The 18,496-nt window shown below is 49.0% G+C and overlaps 1 protein-coding gene across 17 annotated transcripts in view; it reads right to left on the bottom strand.

Annotated features, from left to right (window-relative positions):
* Positions 1-18,496, bottom strand: part of MYCBP2 (MYC binding protein 2) — a 1,769,078-nt gene that overhangs the window by 484,521 nt on the left and 1,266,061 nt on the right. For all 17 annotated transcript variants that reach the window (XM_069205243.1, XM_069205245.1, XM_069205247.1 and 14 more), the window contains one exon: positions 5,223-5,392. In XM_069205243.1, coding sequence (XP_069061344.1) covers positions 5,223-5,392 — 170 coding nt within the window. The remainder of the gene's footprint in view (positions 1-5,222; positions 5,393-18,496) is intronic.

Raw genomic sequence — 18,496 nt, 5'->3', positions numbered from 1 at the left:
GGCCCGAGAAGCCCCCATGTGCCCTGCCTGCATCACCTAAGTGACCCTCCGGGTTCCTCCATTGCTTTCTATAGCAAACCCGATCCCAACTTTGCACACTGCACTCGGCCGCCCCTGTGCCGCTGAGGGTGCGTTTCGTGTGCCTGTTTGTGTCCCCCCCAGTGCTCTACAAAACTCCCCCGGTCTGCTCCCCGAGGACGCAGGTACTTACCTGCCAGCAGACCGGAACCAGAGCACCCCTGTTCTCCATAGGCGCTTATGTGTTTTGGGCCCTCCTTTGACCTCTGCACCTGACCGGCCCTGTATTGCTGGTGTGGTGACTTTGGGGTTGCCTTGAACCCCCAACAGTGGGCTGCCTATACCCAGGAGACTGAACTTGTAAGTGCTTTACTTACCTCAGAAACATAACCATACTTACCTCCGCCAGGAACTGTTGATTTTTGCACTGTGTCCAATTTTAAAATAGCTTACTGTCATTTTAGCCTATACTGTGTGTACTACTGCTTTAATTCAAAGTTCCTTACTTACCTGTGTGGAGTACGTACCTTGCATTTTATGTATGTACTTTAAATCTTGAATCTTGTGGTTCTAAAATAAATTAAGAAAATATATTTTTCTTTATAAAAACTATTGGCCTGGAGTTAAGTCTTTTACTATTTGTTCTTCATTTCTTGCCTGTGTGTGTACACAAGAAATGCTTAACACTACCCTCTGATAAGCCTACTGCTCGACCACACTACTGCAAAATAGAGCATTAGTATGATCTAATTTTGCCACTATCAACCTCTAAGGGGAACCCTTGGATCCTGTGCACGTTATCTCTCACTCTGAGGTAGTATATACAGAGCCAACTTCCTACACTGAGTGAATAATGTCAGTGAAGCTCCACTCCAACTGCCTTTAAAGATGATTGTCAAAAAAATGTGTTTAAAGGCTTTACTTATTTTGCCTACGACCAAAATGATTTTGTGTACAGTGCTCATTCAACAGTCCGGAGGTCATGGTAAAAATTCGTATTGTAGTCATTCACAATTATTAGCCCCGTCAATAGTTCATTAGGAGCCTCACATACAGGGGTAAAAAGTTAAGTACAGGTACAAATTAATGACAAAATTGACAAAGCCCTTTAATAATCTAGTTTTCCCTTCAATTCTGCAACAGGCAGACTGGTACTGGTGGCTGTAAATTCAACCAAGATAGTTTGGATAGGTAAAAAAACACTCAGCCCCCCGGCAGGAAGCTGGGTTCTGGTTGCAGTTGCAGAAAATTAGTTACACAGGAGGTGGGTCACACTACCAGACTGGGAACTCCCCTACGGTGGCCAGCCTGTAGTGGACAAAACATTCTGCCATCTAGCCTGTGGTGAAATTTAGGACCTCTGGACAAGGCGATGCCCATTCCCCACAGGAAGAGGTAATCTAGAGGGTGTAGTGAACCAAAGGGCAATTAGCCCAGTGGCTACTACCCTTCAGTCCCCCTTACTGCCCCCTAAATTGAGTATTTGGGGTACTCCCTGATATCAGATCCTCGGGTCTTTGCTGGACACAAGTGGATGAGAAACCTGCTGAGCCCTGGAACCGAAAGGCATGACTGACTTGGCTCCAACTCCGCTGGACTGCCTGCTGCACCCGACCCTTGAGGAGGGGAGTCACAGGTAATCCTCAGCAGTGAGAGAGTCAGAATTCGAGGATACAACCCCCACAGGTAACTCACAGGCAGCAGGCACAGGAGTAGCAATGAGGCCCACTCAGCACACCTGAAGAGGATTCCCAGGTCACTGGAGCAGCAGGCAGGAGACTCTGCTTTGCAGGGTAGAGTGCTGGAGACCAGGGCTACACGGAACCTGAAGATCCTTTGGAGGAGGAGCACGCAAGACTTGGTAGCTGCAAGAGATGCAGTGCACAGGTTACTGTCCTGAAAGGAGAGGTAAGGGCTCACTGTCTCCCAAGTTGGACAGCTGGTAGAGAGGACCAAGGGGACCACTCCAGACCACGACCTGTGTTGCATGATCCACGCAGTTTTGCAGGAGAGAAGATCCACACAGCCGGCTTTTGTTGTTGGAGTTGGTGCCTGCGGATGCAGGGGAGTGACTCTTCACTCCAAGTGAGGTCCCTTTTTGTTTCTTCTGCAGGCTGAAGACTTGTCACTCTCAGAGGATGCATAGCCAAGGAAATGTTGCAGTTGCTGGAAGGAGCCGGACAAACAATGTTGCAAAGCAGAGTCATCGCTGGAATTGCAGATTGTCGGATCCTGGAGGGTCCAGTTGCAGTCCTGGTGGCCAGAAGATGAAGTAAACGATGTAGAGGAGTCCTGCTGAAATCTTGCACATCGAATCTGGAGACTCACCCTGGAAGGAGACCCTAAATAGCCCAGGAAGGGGGATGGTCACCTAGCAGGGTGATTAGCGATCAGGAGGGGTATGTGACGTCACCTGCCTGACCTGGCCACTCAGATGCTCCCAGCTTTGGGCACCACTCCTCGGAGGGTGGACTGGGAAGTGGTTACTCCCCTTTCGGTTGTCCAGTTTCGCGCCAGAGCAGGGACTGGGGTCCCTGGACTGGTGCAATCCGGTTTATGCAAGGAGGACACCAAATGTATCCTTCAAAGCATATTGGTTGCTTGGGAAGGCTACCCCTCCCCCAAGCCATGTAACACCTATTTCCAAAGTAAAGCCTTTGTTCTGACTTTCCCTGCTTGAGCTGGTCAAGCAGCAGGAGGGCAGAATCCTGTCTGAGGGGCTGCCGCGGCGTGGGCTGCTCGCAGGCACTGGAAGACTGGTAGGAGCAATACTGGGGGGTCCTGTAAGTGGCCCCCATAATGCATGGAATCATGCCACCAACACTGGCATCAGTATTAGGGTGCAACCCTGACAAGTTTGAAACCAAACAGGCCTAGGTTCAGCGGTACCATTATGCAGCTGGACCAAAAGTAATGACTTATGGCCAATACAATGCTAAAATGGCTTCCCACACTTACGAAGTCTAGAGAGATGGAACTAGAGTTCATAGGGGCACCTCCGCTCTTGAAGAGGTGACCACACACACAGGGACCTGCACTCTGCCCTTTGGACTGGACGGGCCTGCCAAAAGAGTGACTTACAGTGACCTGGTGTAGTGACCAGCAGTGAATAAGTGTGTGCACCTTTTCATGCAGACTGCAAATGGCAGGCCTCCAGACAGTTTGCATGGGCTCCCATGGGTGGCATTCTACATGCTGTGGCCCATGGGGGACCCCTGGTGTACCAAGCCCTGGGTACCTAAGTACCATATACTAGGGGTTTAGAGGCATAAACCAGTATGCCAAATGTGAGGTGTATAGAGTACCAAGACAACCAAATTTACAGGAGAGAACACAATCACTGGGGTCCTTGTTAGCATGATTCCAATGAGAACAGTCTAAGCACACTGACAACAGGCAAAACGTGGGGGTAACCATGCTAAAAACAAGGGACTTTCCTACAGATGGTCATCACCAGATCGGATGGGTAAGCTACACGATACACAATGATATCCACATGGAACTTCAATACACATGCAGGGATTAGAAACAGCTAGTAATGGATTACACATGCAGACAGTAGCAGTAATGTATTTGTTGGAGATGCCGTATTCCAGGCAACCGACATGTTTCTCATCTACCACTGAGATGACCACAGGGGAACTGAAGCACTTGACTCACTCTGGACAAAGCTCACTACCCTCAGGACTGTTTCACAATGCCTGAGATTACCTCCAAAGACTGAGGGGGGATAGGGGTTACAGTGTCCAATTGAAAACACACATAGTATAGTAATCATACCATTTAATGAAACACAAGCATTTTACATTGGCCCCACATGTGTTGCCATTTCCAACGTGGGTAGGAATTATACAACATCAATATACAGACAATAGTTTTGTTTTGGATGCTAGAAGCCACTGCATGGAATGAGCACTAACATGAATAGCTGAATCAATCTTATTCTTCCTAGTAAAACAACCCATAATCTTTTGTCAACCAGCATTAGATATGCAGACAGACAATCAACATGCCAGTTTCTGTAGTTCGTCTTTGTGAAGTTTCTCTACATGAAATGTGCAGTTGTGATTTACTCAACCCTGGCTGTTTTCTAAAGTCAAACAACACAGGATATTAATACATTTCATGTGTGCATGTTCAAAGTGCTTCATCTTAGTTAGTGGCTGCAGGTGGGGCTCACCAGACCTATTTATTTGGGCTATCACTTTGTCATTAGACTTTGACCCACAGCAAGAGAGAGGAAAAAACAGGAGAAAGAAACTGGAAGAGAAATAAGGAAAACATCTGGCACAAAGAATGCAAGAGCCTGCAAGAATGAGATAACCTGGCATGGAGCGTCTGGTGATGGGTAAAAGAGGCAAGAAGTGTATTCAAGATTATGAAACCTTGATATTTGGCTGCTGGTTCCTGAGCAAAGCTTTGGCAACCAGCACTTATTCTTTTACATTAAGCACTGTACGTTGTGTTATAGGGATACTCAAAGCTGATGATGATTCCGCCATGTGCACGATTGCCTTTCTTCATTGAAATTTAATAAGTCCTGTCACTTTCAAGATTTACTAGTTTTCAATGAAACTGTCTGTCAAAATTTGTGCCTGGTACTAATGTGGGCATTTTTATCTCGCTCTCAAATTGCTCAAATGAAAATCTACTAAACCTGAAAAAAAACAGGATCCATCATTTGGCTATTTCTCATCTAGTGAAGTCGAAAAACATTCTGCTCAACTTCAGTAATGTATCAACTTCTGAGACTTGCCATATGATTTTTGAGTTAGTTTAAAAAAGGATGCAAATCCTGTAATTCTAGTGCACATACTTTATATAGCTAGCTTTGGAAATAAATTGTCTTTATGTACTGGTCATTACTGGACAGTGCAGCATTTAGCTGATACTCAAAGACATTATTTTAAAATCAATGGGAGAATAATGAAGCACATGGGACCTAAGATGGAGGATCTCAGATCGTAGGTTTGACCAATTCTTCAGCATAGCTAGCCATATAACCAATGTACTTAAGTGGCATTGCTTCTGAGAAGCAGTACTAGATACAGCAAATGTGTGCCTTTAATATGTATAACAATTGTACCAACTGTCAAATGTGCCATTTCTATGTTTGTAATAGACAGCCCTAATTTCACATGTATTAATGTGTGAACCTCACACAGTTCATCACTTACGTTGGAAAATAAACAAAAAAAATTTACCTTCTCTCTCGCTGCAGCTTGCTTTTCACGTAGATATTTTTCTCTGCATCTATCACACACTAAGTACCAGGTACTTCCTCCAATGCCGCCATCGCCGCAGTTACCAGCCCATCCGCCACAGAAGTGTCCAATGCTGTTATAGCCCTGGCCACCAGCATACCGCCCACAGCCTAAAATAGTCAAATTGTGCATAAAACAATTTAAATACATAAAAAAACACCAGTTTTCAAAAGTTCGGGACAATGTGGTTTCAATGCAGTACCAATATTGAACAGATTAGTTTCCAATTTTAAGGAGAAGAAAATATAGGTTAATTCAATCTGTTCTGATCAGAGTGACACATGCAGATCAGATTATTACCAATCACAGCTGAGCCCAGTCTCCCAAAAACCCTTATTGCAATTCATATCCTGTAAACTGAGGCCCCTATGCCTCCTCTCGATTCCACATGACTACTATGCAAGACAAAGCAAAGGCTGATAAAACCTCGTAAAGTGCACGTTACTTGACTTCGGTAACAAAATATCTGCTAGACACACATTCTACTTGCAGATTTCTTACCTTAGAATTTTCCCCCAGGAGTCAGACTGGATCCGGAGATTATTTTCTTCAAACAATACCCTTGCATGTCAGTAGGTGGCGTTGGTCGACTCCGCCAGCGTTGTTGGCGTTGTAGTCAATGTGATGACATCAGGAGTAGTACATAGGTGCCGCCTCAGTGCAGTGACATCAGTTTCTTTTAACGACTTTCCACACCTAAGCGCAGAACTGCTAAGAACACTGAGATTGGTGCGTCACCGCTAAGGACCTGAAGGAGGAATCCCTGTCCATAGAAATCAGTGCGCACGCGCGAGAGGATGGGTGGGTCAGTTAGGAATCTGCAACTAGAATGTGTCTCTCCCAGATATTTTGTTACAAAAGGTAAGTAACTTGTACATCTGATAGAGACTTCTAATTGCAGATTCCTTACCTTGGAATAGACACCCAAGCAATGCCATCCTCGGAGGTGGGCTGCGAACCAAGATCCAACTAGAAAGTCCTGCAGGACCGAAAGTAGCCATCCCGACGACCTGACTGTCCAGGCAGTAATGTTTACCAAACGTGTGCAGGGATGCCCACATAGCTGCCTGGCAGATATCCAGGACAGGAACTCCACATGCTAACTCAGTGGAAGCAGCAGTTGCTCTGGTGGAATGAGCGCTCAAGCCCTTAGGGGGTTGCTTCTTGGCCAAAGTGTAGCACATCTTGATGCAAAGAAGTACACATCGAGAGATGGTACGTTTTTGCACTGCCTTCCCTTTCTTTGCACCCACATACCTGACAAAGTTGATCGTCCACCCAGAAATCTTTAGTACAATTTAGATAGAACGCCAATCCTCTTTTTGGGTCCAGAAGGTGGAGTCTCTCCTCCTCATGAGAAGGATGTGGGGGTGCGTAAAAAGTAGGCAAGGTGATGGACTGGCCTACATGAAAAGGCGTAACAACCTTGGGAAGGAAGGAAGCATTACTGCGCAACACCACCTTGTCAGGGTGCACAGACAAGAATGGAGGCTTGGGAGAAAGAGCTTGAAGCTCAATCACTCTGTGGACAGAAGTGATGACAATAAGAAAATCAGTCTTAAAAGTGAGGAGTCGTAAAGGGCAATTGTGCATCGGCTCACAGGGAGTACACATTGTAGGAAGTTGGCTCTGTATATACTATTTCAAAGTAAGAAATAGTGTGCACAGAGTCCAAGGGTTCCGCTTAGAGGTAAGATAGTGGCAAAAAAAGATAATTCTAATGCTCTATTTTGTGGTAGTGTGGTCGAGCAGTAGGCTTATCAGAGGGTAGTGTTAAGCATTTGTTGTACACACACAGGCAAAAAAAAAGGGACACACACTCAAAGACAATTCCAGGCCAATAGGTTTTTATGTAGAAAAATATATTTTCTTAGTTCATTTTAAGAACCACAGGTTCGAGATTTACAAGTAATACTTCAAATGAAAGGTATTTCACTCAGGTATTCTAGGAACTTTGAATAATCACAATAGCATGTACAGTTTTGACAAAAATGGCAATAAGCTATTTTAAAAGTGGACACAGTGCAAAAATCAACAGTTCCTGGGGAGGTAAGTAATTGTTAAGTTCACAGTTAAGTAAAACACTTATGGGGTTCAAAGTTGGGTCCAAGGTAGGCCACCGTTGGGGGTTCAAGGCAACCCCAAAGTTACCACACCAGCAGCTCAGGGCCGGTCAGGTGCAGAGGTCAAAGAGGTGCCCAAAACACATAGGCTTCAATGGAAACAGGGGTGCCCCGGTTCCAGTCTGCCAGCAGGTAAGTACCCGCGTCCTCGGAGGGCAGACCTGGGGGGGTTTTGTAGGGCACCGGGGAGCACACAAGCAGGCACAGAGGCGGCCGGGTGCAGAGTGCAAACAGGCATCAGGTTTTGTATTGAAAGCAATGGGGAGACCCAGGGGTCTCTTCAATGATGCAGGCAGGCAGAGGGGGGGCTCCTCGGGGTAGCTACCACCTGGGCTAGGCAGAGGGTCGCTCCTGCACTGGAGTTCGGTTCCTTCTGGTCCTGGAGCTACGGATGCAGTGTTGGTTCCAGGCGTCGGTTCCCTTGTTACAGGCAGACACGGTCAGGGGGAGCCTCTGGATTTCCTCTGCAGGTGTCGCTGTGGGGGCTTAGGGAGGTCATCTCTGGTTACTCACGGGTTCGCAGTCACCGGGGAGTCCTCTCTGAGGTGTTTGTTTTCCGCAGGTCGAGCCGGGGGCTTCGGGTGCAGAGTGGACAGTCTCACGCTTCTGGCAGGAAACGTGAAGTCTTTAAAGTTGCTTCTCTGATGCAGAACGTTGCAGCTTGTTGAACAGGGCCGCTGTTCTCTGGAGTTTCTTGGTCCTTGGTTGCAGGGCAGCCCTCTGAGGCTTCAGAGGTCGCTGGTCCCTGTTGGATGCGTCGCTGTTGCAGTTTTCCTCGAAGTTGGAAGAAAGGCCGGTAGTTGTAGTCTCCGTCTTCACTGCAGGGCTTCAGGTCAGCAGTCCTTCTTCTTGTTAAGGTTGCAGGAATCTAGTTTCCTAGGTTCTGGGGGCCCCTAAATACTGAATTTAGGGGTGTGTTTAGGTCTGGGAGGTCAGTAGCCAATGGCTACTGTCCTTGAGGGTGGCTACACCCTCTTTGTGCCTCCTCCCTGTGGGGAGGGGGGCACATCCCTAATCCTATTGGGGGAATCCTCCATCCACAAGATGGAGGATTTCTAAAAGTAAGTCACCTCAGCTCAGGACACCTTAGGGGCTGTCCTGATTGGTGGGTGACTCCTCCTTGTTTTTCTCATTATCTCCTCCAGCCTTGCTGCCAAAAGTGGGGGCAGTGGCCGGAGTGGCGGGCATCTCCACTAGCTGGGATGCCCTGTGGCGCTGTAACAAAGGGGGTGAGCCTTTAAGGCTCACCTCCAGGTGTTACAGTTCCTGCAGGGGGAAGGTGAGAAGCACCTCCACCCAGTAAAGGATTTGTTCCTGGCCACAGAGTGACAAAGGCACTCTCCCCATGTGGCCAGCAACATGTCTGGTGTGTGGCAGGCTGGCAAAAACTAGTCAGCCTACACTGGAAGTCGGGTATGTTTTCAGGGGGCATCTCTAAGATGCCCTCTGGGTGTATTTTACAATAAATTGCACACTGGCATCAGTGTGCATTTATTGTGCTGAGAAGTTTGATACCAAACTTCCCAGTTTTCAGTGTAGCCATTATGGTACTGTGGAGTTCGTGTTTGACAAACTCCGAGACCATATACTCCTATGGCTACCCTGCACTTACAATGTCTAAGGTTTGGCTTATAAACAAAAGGTACACTGTTCCAAACTTAAACTAGAATTTCTGGGAGACCTAATGTCTCAGGATCAAGACCCTGAAGCATCACACTGGATGTCTAGCATCATCATCAGGAATGCTCCACGCCAGGCCGGCGCTGCAACGCCTGACGGGCTCCCAGAACGGGAGCTCTTAACTATGTGGGTAAACTAATAACTAATCAGTTTAAATAGGGAGAGGCAAGTGCCTAAATTCGGGCACCGGCACTGGTGGAGAGAAACAAAAATAAATAAAATTGGTTATTCATCCCAAAGAGTCCATCATATTTTTAATCAATTCAACAAGGAATGAAGACCAAGATAAAAAATAACCATGAAAGTCACGAATTGAGTATAATGCTCAATTACTTTGAAAAAGCAAAGAACCACAGAGGACTACGATAATTAAGGTGCCTCTAAATTCGGGTCAACATGTTTCGCGTCTATTGGTCCAATAGGATTCATCAACGCTTCATCAGGACCAAAAATCAATACTTCTTCTCCAATAGGTACAAAAGTACAATCAAAATCAGTCACTTACGTCAAGTAAACTGGTTGAGTCAAAAGAAGGTCGCCCACCCTTAATTCAAGATCGGGCCCCCTGGGAAGGTTTGGCTTAGACACTGTAGGGGCATAGTGCTCATGCACTTATGCCCTCGCCTGTGGTATAGTGCACCCTGCCTTAGGGCTGTAAGGCTTGCTAGAGGGGTGACTTACCTATGCCACAGGCAGTGTGAGGTTGGCATGGCACTCTGAGGGAAGTGCCATGTCGACTTAGTAATTTTCTCCCCACCAGCACACGCAAGCTGTGAAGCTGTGTGTATGTGCTGAGTGAAGGACCCTAGGGTGGCATAAGACATGCTGCAGCCCTTAGAGACCTTCCCTGGCATCAGGGCCCTTGGTACCAGGGGTACCAGTTACAAGGGACTTACCTGAGTGCCAGGGTGGTGCCAATTGTGGAGACAAAGGTACAGTTTAGGGAAAGAACACTGGTGCTGGGGCCTGGTTAGCAGGGTCCCAGCACACTTTCAAATCATAACTTAGCATCCGCAAAGGCAAAAAGTCAGGGGGTCACAATGCCAAGGAGGCATTTCCTTACACACATTAAGTAAGTAAGGACAAGATTGAGGTCCCACTGAGGTATGATGAATGGAGTGGGAGGGAATAAATGGGTGAGACCCTTGAGGAATCTATTCACAATAGGAGAATTAAAGAGTGAGGGCTGATCAGGTAGCCTAATAAAGGCCCAAATGGCCAATAAACACTCTGTAAGGGTGCCCAAAGCCGAGCCCTGCTGGGCCAAATAAAGAATGAACAAAAGAATCTCAGATAGAGGAGCAGAGAGGGGATCAACAGATTTGTTGGTACACCATGCCACAAATGTATGCCAACGACAGATGTATACTGTTTTGGTGAAGGGACGCCTGGCTGCCAAGATAACATTGCAGACTTCGGGTGGAAGATCAGAAGTCGTCAAATGCTGCCGCCCAATCTACACGCATGAAGGGGGAGGTTGGGCAGGTTTGGGTGGAGAACCGTCCCCTGTTGCTGCGACAGAAGATCCGCCCGAAGAGGCAGTATGAGTGGAGGATCAGGGCCATGCTTAGTAGCTCTGGATACCATAATCTCCGTGCTCAGTCCAGAGCCACCAAGACCACTTGTGCCTGGTCGTTCCTGATTTTCTTGAGAACTCTGGTCATAAGTGGTATAGGCGGAAAGGAGGCCAGAGTTCCATTCAAGCCGAAAAGCGTCTCCGAGCGAGTGCTGCCTTGGAAACTCCAACACACAAAAGAGCTGACATTGTACATTCTCTGCAGAAGGCAAACAGATCTAACCAAGGCTATCTCCACTGCTGAAAGAGAAGTTAAGCCACCTCCGGATGGAGATGCCATTCATGATCAGCTGTGCATCGACGGCTGAGTACAATGCGCTCTGGCATTGAGAGAACCCGCCAGATGTTGAACCACCAGGGTAATGCCCTGATGTTCCAGCCATGTCCAGAGGCGTAATGCTTCCTGACAAAGGGTTCAGGACCCTACCCCGCCCTGTTTATTGCATTACCACATGGCGGTAGTATTGTTTCCTACTTTCCCTTTGAGAGAGGGAAGAAATGCTTTCAACGCAAGCCTGATTGCCTGGAGATCCAGAAGATTGGTATGGAGCCCAGACTCTGCCGGAGACCAGAGGCCTCTGATCTCGGCCTCTGCCATGTGGCTGCCTCAACCTAGAAGCGATGCATCTGTCACTATGGAGAGATCTGGCTGGGGAAGGGTGAGTGATCTGCCGTAGACCCAATCCGGATTCGAAAGCCACCACTGCATGTCTTTAGCAGTCCCCTCCAAGATCTGGACTATGTCGGAGAGATTCCCCAGATTCTGCGCCCACTGGAACTTCACGTCCCATTGCAGAGCCCGCATATGCCATCTGGCATGTGTCACTAGCAGGATGCAGGAGGCCATGAGGCTCAGCAGCCTCAGAGTCAGACTCACCGAAACCCAAGACAGAGGCTGAAAGATCAAAATCATAGCCTGACTATCTTGGACTCGCTTTTCAGGAGGCTAACCCCGAAATTGCACTGTGTCCAGAACAGCTCCAATGAAAGGGCGCGTCTGCAGAGGGAGTCAGGTGTGACTTTGGCACATTGATAGTCAACCCCAGCGTGTGCAGGAGGCTCGGTGTAGTCTGAAGGTGGGAGATGACTTTCTGGGGCGAGTCTACCTTCAACAGCCAGTCATTGAGGTAGGGGAAGTCTGAGAACCCTAACCTGTGCAGATGTGATGCAACCACAGCCATCACTTTTGTGAACACCGAGGGGCACTGGTAAGGCCGAAGGGGAGCACGGTAAACTGATAGTGCTTGTGACCTACCAAGAATCGCAGGTAACGTCTGTGGGCATGTGGAAATAAGCGTCCTGCAAGTCCAACACTACCATCCAGTCTCCTGGGTTGAAGGCAGGCAGGATCTGAGCCAGGGTGAGCATTTAGAATTTCTCCTTCTTCAGGAAGTAGTTGAGGTCCCGAAGGTCTAGGATAGGACATAAGCCCTTGTCCTTTTTCGGCATCAGAAGGTAGCGGGAATAACAACCACAACCTAGTTCTGGCACAGGGACCTTCTCTATGGCTCCCTTGGCCCGCAGCTTCCTGGCGGAAAAGTGCCAAATGATCCTCCAGAAGTTGGCTGATTGATGGAGGCATGGCTGGTGGGGCAGATTCGAAGGGGAGGGAATAGCCCTTTCGAACTATCTGCAAAACCCACCTGTCCGTAGTGATAGTTTCCCAGTGGGGCAGGTGATGGCAAATCCTGCTGCCAACTGGATATGAGAAAGGGGACGGACTAGGAAGGTTTGGAGGCTGCAGCGGAGTCAGGGGTGGACTGGGCAGACCTTTGGTTCCCTGTCCCAAGCGGGATTCAGCGTCCCCGGCCACGCAGCGGCTGAACAGCATGGGTGGCACAGTGGCTGAGTTGGGGAAGCAACAGGGAGCCCCCCCTTCCGTGGCCACAAAAGGGGCGAAAGGTGGACTGTTTGGGGCGAGGGTCAGCAGAAAGGTCAAGGGACCGAGCCGTAGCCCAGGAGTGCTTGAATCTCTCCAAGGCCGAGTCAGCCTCGTCTCCAAAGAGACGGAGCCCTCAAAGGGCATGTTCATAAGAGACTGCTTGGACATACCCCGAAAAAACAGAAGTACGCAACAAGGCCACCGTCGTAGCTACCTATCTGCCGAGAGACTGGTGTCCAGCCCACATGGGATCGTAAACTTGGCTACATCTCTCCCATCCTTGACAGCTTGGGAGACGATAGCCCAGACCTCTTTCGGTATCTGCGGCAGAACTTGCGTGACCGTATCCCACAGAGCGTGGGTATAGCAGTGTACATGGATCGCAGCGCGAGACTTGAGGAAGAAAACATCTTCTTCCCAAATTGTTCCAGCCTCTTTGATTCCCTATCCGGGGGGTGCGGAAGGGAATGCACCTGAGGAATGGGAAGCCTGGATGACAAGACTCTGAGGCATGGTGTGTTGGGACAGGAATTTAGGGTCGTTCGGGGCTGGCCGACGGCAGCATGCGATAGTCCTGTTCACAGGAGCCCCTGTGTTGGGTTTGGACAAAGCACCCAAAAGAACATCGGTAAGGGCTTCAATGAATGGCAAAAGGGGCTCAGATGTGGAAGCCCCTGGCTGAAGCACCTCCGTCAGGAGATTGAACACGACCTGTACAGTAGGCAGCTCAAGGCCAAGCACCTCAGTAGCCCTAATGACCACCAGAGCATAAGTCGCTCCCTCCACCGTAGCCACAGTAGGAGAAGACAGCATGCCAGTGTCTGGCGAAGTGTACAGTCCACTGGCCTCGCCCAATTCCTGTGCCCAGTCCAAAGATGGGTTACCCTGATATTCATAAGGGTCCAGGCACCTCTCCCATCCTTCCCCGAATTCGTACCCATAAGAAAAAGGGTCCTAATCAGACCTGGAGTGAGTAGGCTCCATCGAAGGCAGAGTTGGCCGACACCGTTCCGACGCAGAGTCGTTGGCGATAAAGATTGGGTCGACGTCGATGGTGGACACTACTGACGTTGGGAGCATCGACAATCAAAACAGCGCCGGGGAAGGTCTCAGTGGTACGACCGGCATCAGGGGACCTTGGTAGCTGGAGCCGAAGCCACCATCGTAGAACCCAAAAGCCCCCCGAACAAACCCCTTGTGCCCGAAGGCGTCGTATCTGGGTCAGCCTGCCCAAAAATGAGGCGCATTGCCTCATAAAGCTCCTTTAATTGGGTAGGGTTCGTGGTCCAGCTCCCGGAAATACGGGGAAGCGCGGAGCGGGCCCAGAAGCAGGCTCTGAAGATGGAGGCCTCGAGCATAGACGCTCCTCCAGCGTCGCATCAGTCAAGCAACAGGGTGGAGTCGAAGGGCAATGGGATCGCTTTGACGGTGACGACTTCTTACCTGTCACCGAAGATTTGGAGGAAGAAGAATGGTGGTGGCTCCGCGAATGGTCTCAAGACCTTCCCCTTGAGCGAAACCAGGATCTATGTAGAGTCGAGCACGACTTCGGGTTGTGGTTGCGCTCCACGCACCACAAACTGACCCAATGCAGATCCGTCACTGACATCATGCGGTGACAGTCCTCGCACGGCTTGAAACCGGTCTTTGGGGACATTTCGATGCACCAAAAACTCACAAAAAAACTCTGAAAAAACGGTCAAACTCGGTCAAAAAGAGACCAAGGTAGCTCTCTCCGGATCAGCGTGTGGCACAGAAAGAAAAGAACGGACGTCACTTCGCTGATGCGGCGTCTATGTACTACTCCCAATGTCATCACGGCTACTACGACGCCAACAATGCCCGTGGAGTCGACCGACACGCAAGGGTATAGCTCGAAGAAAAAATCTCAGGATCCAGTCTGACGCCAGGGGGGATATTCTAAGGTAAGGAATCTGCAACTAGAAGTCTCTATCAGATAAGTTATGATATAGGAAGCAGAAAAGATGGAGGTGCAATGTAGAGTGGCTGTGTAGCTTCTTAAAAAACACAAGACAAGGAGGCAAAGAGGCACTGATGACAATATGCAAATGCAAAATACTTTTAACATGGGAACTGTTTCAGATGAATAAGTTACTTTCTTTCAGTAACGCTTTTTCTGGTAGAGACTCTAACTGCAGATTTCTCACATTAGAATAATCCCCAGGCTTATCAGACTGGATCCGAAATATCTTGATCAGTACCCTCTGCACACCGCTAGGTGAATGCCGACAGCTTTGTCCAGGTCCAGCTAGTGTGTAACAGAGTCTGCTGCAGAGAAATGGTGTGTGTGTGCACCTTCTTACCTTGTTTTGCTCCCGAGAATCCAATGAAAAGCTGACCGTCCATCTGGTGATCTTTTGTACGATCAGTGCAAAAAGAGTCCTTTTTGGGTGTAGTCTCTCTTCTTCCTTGGAAGGATGAGGCAGAGCAAAAAGTGTTGGCAACATGATGTTTTGGCTAACATGGAAGGGAGTCACTACTTTGACAGAAAGGAGGCACACGCAAGAAGGACCAATTTTCTTGGTCTGAAGGTGTATATGGGGGATTAAACAAAAGAGCCTGAAGCTCATTTACCATCCTGGCTGATATAAAAGCCTCCAGGGGCAGGAGTTTCAAAATGCATGGGTTTGAATGGGGAACACGTGAGCAATGCCAGAACCAGATTTTCCAGTGGGGCATAACAAAAGAGGTAGGATGAAACAAGTGTTGCAAGCCCTTAAGGAAATGTGTACAATAGGTGACCTGAACATGTAGGGTTAATCTGACAACCGCAAAATGCCAATGTTGCTGTAAGTTAGTTAACTTTTAAAATTGCCCAAGGAAAGGTCTTGCCAAGGTAAAGACAGCACAAACGAGCACCTCTGAAAAACAGGCAAAAATGGGATCCACATTACAGGATGAGCACCAAGACCCAAGCCACAAATGTGTCCCAAATGCAGGCATATACAGTCTTTGTTGAGGGATGCACGGTCGCTAAGATTCAGAAGAAATATCAGAAATATTCATATTGTGACAGGAGATGATCCCAAAGGGGAGGCCTGATCGGAGGTTTCAGCCGAGGAATTTGGGATACCAAACTCTCCATACCCAGTGTGGGACCATTGGCATGACTGAGGCCTGGTCGGTCTCCATCTTCTTAAGAACAGGAGGCCCAAGCGGCATCAGTGAAATGGCATACAGGAGCCCTGAGTTGCAGTCTATGTGGAACACGTGTAAGAGAGAATTTCTTTGGAAACCCCAACGCACAGAAAATATATCATAGCACATCCTCAGTGGTGGCGAATAGATCTAGCCAATGTTGTCTCCATTCTTGGAAGAGATTTGCCCCACCCCCATTTGTAGATGCCATTTGTGATCTACAAAGCACTGGCGGCTGAGTTAGTTTGCAATGGTGTTCGGAGATCCCACCAGGGGCTGTATGTCCATGACGCTCCAGCCAAGTCCAAAGACGCAGACCCTCTTGGTACAGGGTCCACAACTCCACTCTGCTCCGTTTACTGCAATACAACATGGCAGTAGTGTTGTCTGTGGACACCTGAACCATCCTTCCCTTGATGGATGTGAGGTAGGCTTTCAATGCCAAGCGGATAGCTCTCAGCTCCAGAAGATTGATATGGAGCTGAGACTTCGCTGGAGACCAGAGTGCTCAGATCTTCACCACTCACAGATGGCCGCCCAACCCAGAAGTGATGCATCAGTCACTACTGTCAGCTCGGGAGAGGGGGTCTACCGCTGAGCCAATCACGGTACATCAACCACCACAGCAGACGTTGTGAAGTCTCCTTCAAAATCTGGACCAGGTTGCTGTGCCAACTAGGATTTCAGATCCCACTGCAGACCCGACATATGGCATCAACCTGAACTTCACCAGCAAGATGCAGGAGGCCATCAAAGAGGGAGCTCCCAGAGTCAGTCTCACCGAAATCCACTACAGAGATTGCAACATTAGGATTATAGCCCAAATCTCCTGGACTTTCTGTTCAGGAGAATAGGCACAAAAATGTAGGTGGGTGAGGTAGGAAGCTGGTCTGGTGAACACCCATGGTACTATCACCCTGAACCTGGCCCAGGTATCTGCTATTGGTGAAGTGTAGGCAGAGTCTAAGAAGCCAAGGCTCTCTAGACGTAGCTGCGGATGAGCAGCCAAAACGTATCCAGGAGACATGTAAAGCTTATGTAATACCACTATAGTCACACAGCACTCACCCACATGAAAGAGCCACACAGTTACAAAAATAAAGCTACTTTATTAGGGTAACACAAATACTAGAATACTGACTAGGCAGTCCCCCAACTGAAGGTAAGAAAGCACACTATTATATAGGCATCAGCAATCAGCAAATAGCATAAAAACATTAGTAAAAGTAATAGCAAATAGTGAGGTCCCTAGGGGAGGGACAAACCATATACTATAGAAGTGGAATGTGAAAGGCCGTCCCCCCACCCAAGGAAGTGGTATCAGTAGAAAGGAGCTGGAGGAACTAGGAACCCCAAGAGGTGAGCACCAGAGTGACCCCCAGCGACCAGGAGAGCATAGGTAAGTACCTGGTTTTGCCCAAAGCCAAGAGGAGGACTTTGGAGAAGGATTATGCAAGACCCAACCAAGACTGGAAGAACCCAAAGGTGGATCCTCACAGAAGAGGACCTGCAAAGGAAGTGGACCAGGTCCAGGTCGTAACGGAGCAGCCGGTTGTGGCTGGAGCCACCACCCACGCTTCAATGGATGCAGGACCAGGTCAACGGTGGATGAAGATCAGCAGTGCAGCACAGAAGATAAAGAGAAGTCTATGAAGGGATGCAAGTGATGTCGGCGGTCGAGATGCAGTCAGTTGGTTGGTGCTGTTTGAAAACCACCAACAGGCCTTGGCAAATGCAAGAGAAGGAGAAGAAGGTCTGCAAGGCTGAAGAGGACCAGCAAGGTCCAGGGGACTCGACCCAAGGAGGGAAGTCCACGGTGAGCCTCAACAGCTGCAAGAGTCACAAGAAGAGGAGGTAGCCCCCACAGGCAACGGACTGACAGCAGGCACAGAAGTCGCAGTGAGGCACACTCAGCACACCTGTAGAGGAGTCCCACATCGCTGAAGCAGTAGGGAGGAGATTGTGCGTTTCAGTAAGGACTACTGGAGACCAGGGCTACATGGGGTCAGAAGATCCCTTGGAGGAGGAGAAAACAGGCCTTGGTAGCTGCAAGAGTTGCGATGCACAGGGGTACTGTTCTGTAAGCAGAAGCAAGGGCTTACCATTTCCCAAGTTGGACAGCTGGTACAGAGGAGCAAGGGTACCACTCAAGACCACCACCTGTGATGCAGATTCACGCAGCTGGTTGTCGTTGCAGTTGGTGCCTGCAAAGACTCCTTCACTCCAAGGGAGATTCCTTCTTATTTCTTGTGCAGGCTGAAAACTCACAGCCTTCAGAGGAAGCAGAGCAGGGGAAATGTTGCAGTTGCTGTAAAGAGCCAGAGAAACAATGTTGCAGAGTGTAGTCGTTGCTGTATTTGCAGACTGTCTGCTACTGGAGGGTCCAGTTGCAGCCCCAGAGGCCAGAAGATGAAGTAAATAATGCAGAGGTGTCCTGCTGGAATCTTGCACGTCGAATCTGAGGACCCACCCCAGTGGGAGATCCTAAACATCCTGGAAAGGGGGGATTGGTCACCTAGCAGGGTGCCCACCTATCAGGAGGGGGCTGTACCGTGAGCAACCTGACCTGGCACATGTAGATGCACCCGGGGGCCTCTGCCCACCTTGGATTTAAGATGGTAGACTCAAGTGGTCATCCGGAGGAGTTCTGGGCACCACCCCTGGGGTGGTGATGGACAGGGTAGTGGACACTCCCCTTTCCGAGGTCCAATTTCATGCCAGAGCAGGGACCATGGGTCCCTGGACTGGTGCAAACCGGTTTATGCAATGAGGACACCAAATGTGCCCTTCAAAG

The sequence above is a fragment of the Pleurodeles waltl genome, chromosome 8, assembly GCF_031143425.1.
Source record: "Pleurodeles waltl isolate 20211129_DDA chromosome 8, aPleWal1.hap1.20221129, whole genome shotgun sequence".
Classification (NCBI taxonomy): domain Eukaryota; kingdom Metazoa; phylum Chordata; class Amphibia; order Caudata; family Salamandridae; genus Pleurodeles; species Pleurodeles waltl.
The sequence above is the reverse complement of the archived record's forward strand: the minus strand, read 5'-3'. Positions and strand labels throughout refer to the sequence as shown.